This window comes from Thalia democratica, chromosome 9, assembly GCF_965202585.1.
Source record: "Thalia democratica chromosome 9, ktThaDemo2.hap1.1, whole genome shotgun sequence".
Taxonomy (NCBI): Eukaryota; Metazoa; Chordata; class Thaliacea; order Salpida; family Salpidae; genus Thalia; species Thalia democratica.
The window spans coordinates 4,617,772-4,630,228 of NC_139173.1; the positions used below are offsets into that span (position 1 = coordinate 4,617,772).

The 12,457-nt window shown below is 24.1% G+C and overlaps 1 protein-coding gene across 1 annotated transcript; it reads right to left on the bottom strand.

Annotated features, from left to right (window-relative positions):
• Positions 1-2,025: 2,025 nt before the first annotated feature.
• Positions 2,026-12,111, bottom strand: LOC145844433 (uncharacterized). Its single transcript, XM_082951832.1, has 4 exons — positions 11,980-12,111; positions 7,769-7,874; positions 4,804-4,914; positions 2,026-2,213 (listed from the first exon to the last, which is right to left on the bottom strand). Exons 1-4 carry the CDS (start codon positions 12,031-12,033, stop codon positions 2,125-2,127), a joined length of 360 nt encoding a protein of 119 aa, XP_082807958.1. The 5' UTR covers positions 12,034-12,111; the 3' UTR covers positions 2,026-2,124.
• Positions 12,112-12,457: the final 346 nt, after the last annotated feature.

Genomic DNA, 12,457 nt, shown 5'->3' on the forward strand with positions numbered 1-12,457 from the left:
CTATTATATAAAAAAGTTAAATTTGCAAGTCAAGATGCACTTGGACAAAACAAAAAGTTTAGAATACTTTCAACTTTAAATATCTGATCTTAAAGATTAAAAGCTCATTGCAAATTTATGACAATTAACATTATAATAAATGCTACTTGTTATAAATGTGTAAAGCACGGAAATTAAATAAGCGTGTTTTTTGTGATCCTCTAAAATTAAAAAGTGTCTAAAAATTCTTCAGTGGAGTTTTTTCTTAACTTTCCAATTTATTTATTTTTTTGTGATCTAGTTCAGGGCCCTTAATATTTAACCTGTAAGCGAAGTAATGATGTTTATAATCTAAAACAATGGGCAACAGAAACAATGCTTTAGAAACAAAAGTAACTAAACATGTCTAAAAACAGGCACCACCTGATAAGGCAACGAAAAAAAATGTTTGATGTTCATGGTTGCCACTGATCAAGCTGAGAAAATTTTCCTGACTTTCCTGACTTTTTACCAAAGTTTTCCCGACTTTTCTAGATCAATTTTACTTATATAAATTGTTCACTAAGTTTAATAAAATACTACCCAAACTATTTAATATAAAATCCTTAAATTGAAAATCAATTAAAAAAGAATATACTTAAGTAACTGTAAAAAAAGACAAAAAAAATAAACTATATATCTGTTGTATGAAATATTTCCTCTAATCATTTAGTATAAAATTTGTAACAAATAAATATACTCTTATTTACTCTAAAAACTTAAGTTACTCTACAAAAAATACAAATAAAGAGTAAACTTAATCTTGGCATATACCTCTGTTATAACTTAATTTATAATTTTGAACAACTTTGAAAAAATTATAAAGAGGTAAAGTATACACATTAACTTGTTACATAAAATACTAAACTAACTGCTTAGTTATAAAGAACTCAATTATATTTATTCTTTCAAAAATTTATTTTGCAAACTAAGTAATTTCTTAAAACCAAAACATATAATAAGAACTCAATTATTTAAACAAAAAACAGTTTGATTCTAAAATTATGCTAGATAAACTTTTGTGTATATATCACAGTTTCACTATGGAAGTATCCTTGCTACAGATCATCAATACTAAAAGCTTACAAAATCTGCTAGTTCAATATGTTGATAGAAAATTTTTGCAGTTTTATAATGAATATTTTACTAATTTATCACCAGGTGAAGGCATTAGAAATAAAAGTAATATATTTGTTAATTTCTAGGAAAAATTTGGAATTTTTTTCTGACTTTAAAGGACTTTAATTAGTTTTTACCATTTGAAAGCTTTGGAAAACAAGGAATTTTGTAAATTGAAACTGACAAAATCTGACTTTTTTTTTTAATATTATCAAATTTCCTGATTTTTCCTGACTTTTTGTCAAAACCCCCCATTTTTTCCTGACTTTTGTCATTTTTTAAAAAATTTTCCTGACTTTTCCTGATTTCCTGACTTTTCCTGACCGAGTGGCAACCCTGGATGTTTATAGCAGGCGCAGAAGGTTTAAAACAAGTAACAAAGCTTAGTGATTGATATTAAAAAGTAAAAAGAACATTTCAAAAGTCTTTACAATAAATCTGACCCTGAAAGATAAATTTCAAAGGTATTTTGACAACGGTTGCAGAAATACAAGCCAAAAAATATGTAAAACAAGTAAAAATTTCCTGAAAATAAATGGAAACCTGATAATTTAACTCATTGACTTTTTGAACTAAAGAGAAATAATCTTGTTACAATTTTGCATAGCATTTGATAAAAAATAATTTATCAAACAAATATAAGCAGTTTTAGTTTTCTTGCCGGTAACTGTTTGTTTTCAGGACTAATTTACATAAAATTATGCCTCTTTTAGTTATAAAATATTTAAAATATATACAAAACAACTACATCCAGCACATTAATCAACTAAACTTTTTATAATTTATCAAAAATTTGACATAGTTTATTAAAGAAATAACTAAAATAATATAAATAATACAATGCTCATACATATTTTTGTAATAAAAGTGTTAAAATTTTACGAACTGTTCAGAAGAAAATAATTTATTGAAAAATAGAAGTACAATCGATTAAATTAAATCATCACAAAACAACTTGCTGTAGAAGATAGGTCTTGCAGATGATATTTAGAAGGGCAGAGTTACAGCTAGCATGACGTACAAAGCTGGAAATCCAACAAAGTAGTTGACACACCACTGAACTACGAACCAGGGAACTGTTGAAATAAAAATACCTTATCATTATGCCATAAACATATATGTAATAAAACATGTAAGGCCTTAGGGGGTAAGTCATGTTTTTTTCAAGTTGATCTTATTTTATAGAGCTTTTACTAAGCTCCAAAATACTTTTTATCGTTTTATATAAAATTCAAATTATTTTTTGACCAGTCAAAGTCGGGCCGCATAATAGGTTTTCTATGGGAAGGGAAAACTAAAACAGCGAAAAAAAGAGTATTTTTGTTAAAATCTATCTCCTCCTACATTTTTTAAGCAATCTTCTTCACAGTCTAATCTTTATACAATAAAAAAAACGTTACTTTGGAATTTAAAAATAAAAATTGTAATTTTTTTTTTTATTTTAAAACATTTTTTTTTTATTAAATTTTTGTTATAAAATGTTTACTTTTTTTAATTATTAAAACTCATAAGTAATGTTTTTTTTTTCTTTTAATATAAGGAACATTTCCTGAAAATTTGAAAAAGATTGCTTGAAAAATAAGGGAGGAAATAGATTTTTAGTGAACTTTAAAATTTCCGAGAAATTTGACCCCGAAAAATTTGCGGTTCTTTTGTTTGTATCGATACTTTTTACATAAAATGAAATATCTAAAAACTTAAATGATATTTTTGAATTCTATAAAAACTGGCTTGTAGTTTGTACTTTAAGCTTTCATATAAAAGCTAAAGTTAATTTTTGTTTAACAGTATTGCAATTCAATAAAATTAGAAAAATTCAAATAGATTGAATGCAGGATTTTTTTTAATTTTAAAGAATACGAATTTTACAAAAAAACACCTTTAATTTTTTTGTCCTAAATTGTTTAACGCCAAAAAAAAAATCAATATAAATATCTGACTAAGACATTTACTTTGAATGTACAATATTATTTTTCAGTTCAAAATTAAGGTATTTCCAAGAAGTATTTTTGGAGGGTGTTTAAAAATGTATTAGAAAAAAAAATGATTTAGAAAGGTAGCAGCTCTGATTTAAATATTTAAGAACAATATCTATTTTAGTAAACCTAATTAAACGACAGTTAATTAACTTGATAAGTGTTTGTGTTCAAGTCTTTTTAACATGAAAAACTTGGATTGTAATCAGCATGTTAAAATAAAAGCTTTTTGATATGTACACTTGTAAATGACAGAAAAAAAAATAGTGAATAGTAAAACTGTCTGTAAATTCATATACACCTTTACTAAGTTACTTCATTTACCTATATTAAGTTTTATAATACCAGAAACTATTAAAAAATGCAAAATGTTATAAACAAACACATTTCAGCAATAAAAATACTAATTATAAGATGATCAAACTAAATAATTTAAGGAAAAAACTTGTCATTGTTTTATTAAAGAAAAAGTACTTATTAAAAAATAAACGAAAAAACTTAAAACTAGAATTGCATTGCAATAATTTATAAGTAAATAGTAATATATTTTAAACATCTTTAATCTAATAATTTACCAACCACTATATATTATACGATTTATTGCTAAAAGCCCATACATATATATAATAAATAAACAAACTTAAATTAAGCTTTAATTGTCTTTAATATATCAAATTTGAATACTTCAGTATAAATAATAAACACTAAACTATACAGTAAGGCATAAAAACGATACATAAAAACTTGAGAGCATAAGTTTATGTCATGAAGGTAAGAGTATAACATGTTATTAATACATTTTACAAAGTTACATGAAAAATTGTATAAATTATGTTAGACTAAGACTAAAATATTCACAACTAATTGATATAAAAGTTTATAAATAATAATAACTTTTCAAACAAGCACATTTAAATTACGAATTAAAAACTCTAACTTTATTAAACTATTTTTATTTTTCAACTCATTGATCTATATAACTTTTTCAATACTTTTCTCAACAAGGTACAAAATAAATAAATACAGTACATACTTAAAATTTTAATTTAATTCAAAAAGTAAACACTAATAAGGTATAATATACAATGATTTAAAAAAGGTTTATTTATGACAGTGTTTTAAAATAGATTTGTTATTTTTTATATTTTCATACATTAATAAATTAATTCATTAATATTAGCCTTATTGAAGCCTTTGAAGTAATATCATTGTAATATTGCACTTTTTATTAATTACTATAATATTAAAGCATAATATTATCAAAACCCATTCAAATCAGGTGTCATTTTCTTTGCAATGTTGTCTTTCAAACAAAATAATATTTTTTTATAACTCAACTCTACAATAAATCATATTGTGTTTTTATAAACTTTATGTTAACATATAATAACCACAACAAAAACAAACTTCTTTTTGTTAACATTTTTATAGTATGTTATAGCAATTCTAATAACAACAACTTACTAATTTCTTCTTCAACGAAAGCTTGCAATGCGGTTCCATTCAAAGCCAACAAACCAGCATTAATTTAAAATACAAACACAATAAGAAATATAATTGAAATATAAACAACTAACTAATTTCTTCTTCAACAAAAGCTTGCAATGCGGTTCCGTTCAATGCCAACAAACCAGCATTAATTTAAAATACAAACACAATAAGAAATATAATTGAAATATAAACAACTAACTAATTTCTTCTTCAACGAAAGCTTGCAATGCGGTTCCATTCAATGCCATCAAACCAGCGTTGGCTCCTCCCCAGACACCGAGTGCAGCCAGGCGCCATGGCCAAACTATTTCTGTGAAAATAATTTAAATTTGTTTAAATAAAAACTTAAAAATAAAATATAATTGTAATGGTCACATTATTTCTGTGAAAATATTAATAATAACTCTTAACTTATTTACTTGTAATCTATATTATTAGAATATAAGTAAAATTTAGTTTATAAACTTTTAAATCAAGTTAACAACGTTTTTGATGTTGTTTTAATGAATAAAGTTTAAAATAGACTACTTCTGTAGGATTACTTAAAATTTGTCATATATATGATAACAGCTTTTATAAGCAACAATATTTTTGCCACACTTTTTTGTGAAATAATTATAACTTTCAATACAAGTAACAATTTACTAACAACATGACTTTTACTACATAGTTAAGTAGCTATGAAATGTTTACACATGTTTACTTTAAGTACAAAAAAAAACAGATTAAAACAGTACTAATCAAACAACAAGTTTAAATTATTTTGTAGTATCTAGAAAGATTCTTTTAATAAATATGTTCAATCACACTGATTTTTAACACTTTATGGTCAAACTTACTCTATAAAAATATGCTTTTCTTTTTCAAATCGCTTGTTTTGGAAGAATTTTGAAGTTTGATGATTTAAGGTTTTAAAATACCATATAAGTGAAAAATTGAATTGGGTTTATTAAACATACTACATACCTGTCCTTTTTAATTTTGAAAAGTTTATATAATAACCTTTATTTTACAAGAGAAGCAAAAACTTTAAATTTATACGCTTCTTTTAAATTAAAAACGTTAATACAAAAAATAATTTATTATTTTTTTTTTAAATTGGGCTTACTTTTAAAACTTAGAGATAAATGAATATCAACTTAATTATCAATTAATTAATAATCAACAAAATTGAACTTAAAAATCAATAAATGCACAACAACCTTACTTGCCATTAACTGCTAGTTTAGTTGTTTTGTTTTTTAATACTTCCCTTTAAACTAAACTATTTGATATATTCATATGAAATTTGTAAACTAGGATTACTAGATGTTTTAATAACTAATTTAAAAACGACTATATATGGATATAAGTCAGTATTTACAACTAAGCCATGTTTTATAAAAGTTGATCTTATTTTACAGAGTTTTTACTAAGCTTCAAGTTGCTTTGTAAAAATTTCTATTTATTTTTTGAGATATGACCCATCAAAGTTGGGCTGTATAATAGGTTCCTTATTGGAAAAGAAAACTAAAACAGCAAAAAAAGACTATTTCATTTAAAACCTATCTCCTCCTACGTTTTTCAAGCAATCGTCTTCAAACATTCACAGTCTAATTTTTATACAATAACAAAAAAATATTACTTTGGATTTTAAGTAAAAATACTTTAAAAAAATACTTTTTTTTTTTGTCATAAAATTTCATTTTTATTCATTATTAAAATTCATAATTAACGTTTTTTTCTTTTAAAATAAGGAACACTTCCTGAAAATTTGAAGAAGATTGCTTGAAAAATGAAGGAGATAGATTTTTAAAGATTTTTTTAATTTCCAAGAAAATTGACCCGTCCATACGTTTGTATCAGAAACAATTTACAAAAAATAAAACATCTCAAAAGTTAAATAATCTTTTTCAATTCTATAAAAACTGGCTTATAGTTTGTACTTTAATCTTTTATTTAAAAGACAAAGTTTATTTTGGGTCCCCCTGAGGCCTTAAAGAGTTTGTAAGGCTCTTAATAAAGATTCAAACTAAAATAGCAAAAATAGAGTATTTCACTTAAAATCTACCTTCTCCTACAGTTCTTAAGTATTTGTTTTGAAACCTTTTCAGTCTAATTGTCAATAAATTATAAAAAGCTTGTACAATAAAGATATTTTAATTTAATTAAACCATTATTTAATTGTAAAGAAAAAAATATTTTTCTCATAAAATGTTCATGCTTCTTACAAACTGTTTGTAATATCAGAAAAAAATATATCATGAAATTTTGAACTAACTGCTTTAAAAATGAAGGAGATAGACTTTTGGTGTTTTTATTTTCTGTGAAAATTAGCAATACAAATTGTTTATTCTATACCTTTGTATTGGAATCATTTTCAAAACTGGTTATAATTAAAAACCTAAATGATTTTTTTGGAGAAATATCATATACTTTTCAGGATTATCATATAATGCATACTTTGAACTTCTCATTAAAAGCTAATGTTAATTTTTTTTTAATGGTGGACCCTCTATTTGGCCTCAAAATTTAAAGTAAACATAGGTTTTAACTATATTTAAAATCATAAACATTTTACCTAACTTTTTAAAAAGTTAATTCTTAAATCAGATATAAAAACTTAAAGATACATATTATATCTTCTATTACTTAAATATTCTTGCTGTTTTTGTTACAAAAATTAAATAAAACAACTCTTAGGTAACTTTACCACTACTTAAAGAATCTTACTACTTTTTTTTTTTTTTTTAAGTAAGTTGAATAACTTGAAGAATATATTCTACTACTAAATCATACTAACTGTTTTTGTCATTTTTTAATAAACAAAATTGAATGACTTGTAGTACAAGTAATATCTCAAGTAGTTAATTAGGCTTTCTAGATATTTGAAAAATTATAAAAACAAGAATTTACAATCAGTAAAAGAAACAAGAATCTATAACAATTTTTTAGTAATTTATTAGTAAATCTCAGATCAGTAAACAAAAAAATGTTTTTTTTTCATTAAAGACATCAACTTTTAATTATTTTAAACAGAAATTTTAATTAATTTATGCAAAAACTGTTTATAGATAAAAAGTAAAAATAATACGGTGTATATTTTAGAGTCATGTTAGTAGTGTTTATTTTCTTTAATCACTACCAAAAAGCAATAAAATTTACTAATCAATCAAAAAACTAACTGGTGTAAGTTTTTATTGGGTTTTTGGCACCAGTCTGGACTGAAGTCATGAAGTTTCTGGCAACCAACTGCCTGCACTTTGATGGTCCATTTTTCAACTGTACAGCCTGAAAATTAAGTAAATGAAATGAACCTTATGTTTTTTTTATATTGGACTAAAAATTTGACCTTTAAAAAATTTGTGAATGATTTTCTTTCAATGCTTAGAGCTAAGGTACTATCAATTTCTATCATAATATTGACTAAATACTTCACAGTGGGTCAACAACTGGAAACATAAAATAAAATTGTATTTTTCTTCGATTTATTCATACCAGAAACCTTTGATTCTAGTAAATTTAAACTTTTAAACCAAATTTTGAAATTTTACCTATAAAGAATTATGCCAGTTGGAGGAAGGCCATTTAAAATGTTTTCACATAAAACATGTTTTTATGAAACTAAAAAAAAAATATTTCTTTAAAACTATAAAACTATCCATGAAACCAACTTTAAAACTAATTTCAAACAATAAATACTTTTTCTTTGTGTTATCAAAATAAAGTTTCAAAATTTTGTTTAATGAGTTTGAATAGTAATTTAAATAAGAAAATTTGTCTGCTTTTCTAGATTATAACAAAGTTAAGAGAAAATTATTCCTGTACATTCTTTATTTTTAAGGTATGACCGCATATATATCTTTAACTTAATTAAAAGGTTAAGTTTAAATTATATTAAATATATAATAATATTATTTTTGGGCCTACTGTGTATCGATTAATTTTGAATTGGAAATTAACAAACTTGATTAATCTTTTTAAAACTAGTTATTAACACGTAGGTTTAATTGATAAAACAATTTTTTATCTAGTTAATACTGTTTTCTTAAGTGAAATTTAATAAAAGTCAACTATTTTTTAAATGATTTATTGATAAAATACTTATTACTTGCAATATAGATATAAATTTTTTGACATATTAAAAGGCTTAAACAAAGTATAACAAAATCATTTTAATTACATGAAATAGCTAAAAACCACTATTAAAAAAAAAGTGTTTTGTTCCCATTATTTTAATCTGCATATCAGATTTTGAAAAGAAAAAAAGTTTAAAAGTAAATTATAATAAAACAATTTTTAATATTAAATTGAAATTATATAATTGTTTCACAAAGGATTTAATTAAGATAAAGTTAAAAGGAATTTCATTATAATTTTAAACATAGTAGTGACAGGGTTGCTAAAAGTTTTTTGTTGATTTCTTCCAGAATTTTAGTAAAGAAGTTTTTTCGTTCATTTTTTGTATAAAAGTAAAATTAAGGTAAAAAAGATGTCTTAAATAGTATAACAACATTGAAAAGATACTGTAAAATAACTTAAAATATGTGTTTAATGGAAAAAAAAACAATTAAACTTATTTTTTAATCAATGATAGATTTTTTGTATACTTTACATGTAAATTTTGTTGCTTTAAATGTAAAAATAGTTTAAAATTTTAGTTTTTCCCAAATTTTTTAATGATTTTGTTCAAATTCAAGGTTATTTAAAGTTTTTTCTTTTTTAATTTCTCAAATCCTAGATTTTACTGGGTTTTTTCAAGGATTTTAGGTCTTTTAGTAACCCTTTAGTATATATCAAATAGATTATAACAATTTATTTTTTATCAGCATTAATTATTCTACAGTCTTTTGCATGGATTACATTTATAAAGGACTAACAGTTGTTAAAGGACACTGCTTATATATGAACAAAAAAAAATTATATAAATTGTAACTAACATGGTTGCCACAGATCAAGCTGAGAAAAATTTCCTGACTTTTCCTGACTTTTTCTTGACTTTTTACCAAAATTTTCCTGACTTTTCTAAATCAAACTCTTAATTTAAACTTATTCTAAAATACATAATCTAACACTTTAAACTATATAAAGCTTTCAATCTAATTTTAATACAGGTTAAAACAACAGTTTTTTTGCTGAATTCCATCATCAAACTTCCATCACATCACTTAAACCATCTGTGTATGATTGATGTACTTGCAATAAACAGCTCTATCAGCAAATTACTTATATAATTACCTTATAAACACAGCTTGTCCATTATTATTCCAGCAACATGTTTTCAAAATGTGGTCCAAGGCCAAAATTTATCATGTATGATAATTTTGTTTGGGCTGTCTGACATGACTGTCCTATTGCACTGTCAGTAAATATTTTTTTTGTTCAGCTCCACCAGTTTGTTACACAAACTGGCTAAGTAATTGTGCTTGACAGTGTGTAATGCCCATAAAATTTCAGCGGTTGTGGTTTGTGATTTACTTACCAAACCTATTGATGGGCTTACACCACTGCTCTAACAATTTGCTACTCTACCGCTGCTCTCACCACTTACCTCACCGGTGCTTGATCCAGCATTATAGAAAAATTATTGGACTTGGTGAACTACTGCCCTTTTATTTCTATGTCCAGCTCCATTCATATGTACAGTGAGTGCTTTTCTTCACATATTTGAGAATGACAGAGTACATGAACACAACTTGCATTTAAACTTTTTTGTATATATCACAGTTTTACTCAGAATCCTTGCTACATATCATCAATACTAAAAAGCTTAGAAAATCTGCTTGTTCAAGTAGGTTACGTTTTCAATATGTTAATAGAAAAATTTTGCAATTTTATAAAAGATATTTTGCTAATTTATACCAGACAAAGGCATTGGAAATTAAATAATTTTGTAAATTTCTAGGAAAAATTTTGAATCTTTTTCTGATTTTAAAGGCTTTCTTAACTTAAAAATCTGACTTTTTTTTTATTTTATTAAATTTCCTGACTTTTGCTGACTTTGGGAATTTTTTAAAATATTTGCTGACTTTTCCTGATTTCCTGGCCATGTGGCAACCCTGCATAATACTCTTAAAGATTTTAAAAAACTATCATTTAACTTCCTGTATAAGACATCTGTTCTACCAAAAAATCTATTTGGATATGGTTTCTCAAATATCCTGCTAATATAAATACCACATCACCTAAATTTTTAAGGTAAGTAAGTATACCTAAAAAGTATTATTTTGCAATAATTTTTTTAATTAAAATCACTACCAAGCTATGCTTTTTAATTTTCAAAAAAGCACTATTTTACAGACAAAATTTGCACACTTACGGTGAATATGACGTCATTATACACCAAAAGCAGTCAATATATGCTTTAAATATATGTCAATAAGTATAAGCTTTCATTTAAGATATAAATTATAAGTCTAGGACATGTATAAGTGATTTTATTACTGTTTAAGTCAAAAAATCAAAAAATATGTGTTTTTTGGGGTCAAAATTAGTTTTTTGGGTGGTATAGTTTTTTTTTGCAAATTTTTTAACTTTTTTTCAGATTCTTCTTAATGAAGCAAAACCACATTCAAATCATATGGACTCATTAGTCCAGCAAACAACATCCAAGTACTCCCTACCCCTTATGATATATTTTTTTATCAGTCAAAATTTTACTACTCAACATGTAAAAATTGTTAAAAACTCCAAGTTTTTTCAAAAGTCCCAGGAATCCAAGTTTTGTGGTCATCGTATCAGTCTGAGACTTTAGGAAAATATCAAACAAGGCTGAGTTCTTTAAAAATTTAAAACAAGACAGAGTTTGTAACCCTGCTTAAACATTTTCAAAACTCCAACCAGAGTAGTTTTTTGGAGAAGGAAGGTTTTTGTTCAAGTTGAACAAAAAATGCTACATTTACTATTTAACTTTTTTTAATATAGTTAGATCAAGTTCATATAAGGCTTTTCAAGTCAAATATTTAACTTTTTTTAGATTTACTTCAACTATTTTTCATTTGTTGAGTTAGGCTTAAGTTTTATAAGCTTTTTTTAACTTTTAATAGTATAATTTATTATTTCCTATTATTTCAACCACTTAATTTATAAACTAGGCTAATTAAGTACAGCTTAAAAAATAATGTTTAAAATAATATAATTTTTTAATTTATCAATAAATAGATAGTGTACAAAATAAAATGCTATACTTTGACTTGTGTTTTAGATTATTAGCATTAAACTTTTTCTTTAAATTTAGTACTTTTAAATCAATGTTGTTTGTGTTTGTTAAAACATACAAAGTTCTATCAATAAGTGATTGTGGATCAAATATATCATATGATTTTAAAGTAATTTGAAACTTTTCTTTGTTTTTTAAAATGAATTAACTTTAATTTTTATATTTATTTTTTTATACCTTTGACAACTGAGAGACATTAAGTCTTGATCTCAACAAGTGGTAGGCATTCATTTTCTTTGTTTCTTTATTTTATTTTGATCATTTGTAGACATTCACCTTGTTACAACCAGCTTGCAACAAAACAGACTAGTTTGTACTTTATCAAATGTGGTTTGTTAAAATAAGTATAGTCAAAACTTATTCTTCTTTCTTATAATTCAATACAGCAAGATGGTTTCAATAAATAAAAACAAGCAATATATAGTACAAATGTTTTTTTTTTCGCATATTTACTTTACAAAGACTTTATAAATTTCATAAAAGCTGTTTTTTTTGATTAATAAACAAATATTTTATATGATAGTTCTTAAACAAGGTTTAATACAAATTTACAATATAATTTTTTGAAATCTCACTGTTTCAACTACATTACTAATTAGAAAAAATAGTTAAAGTATTAGCACAAAATACTGATAAATTTAACGTAAAATTTTTC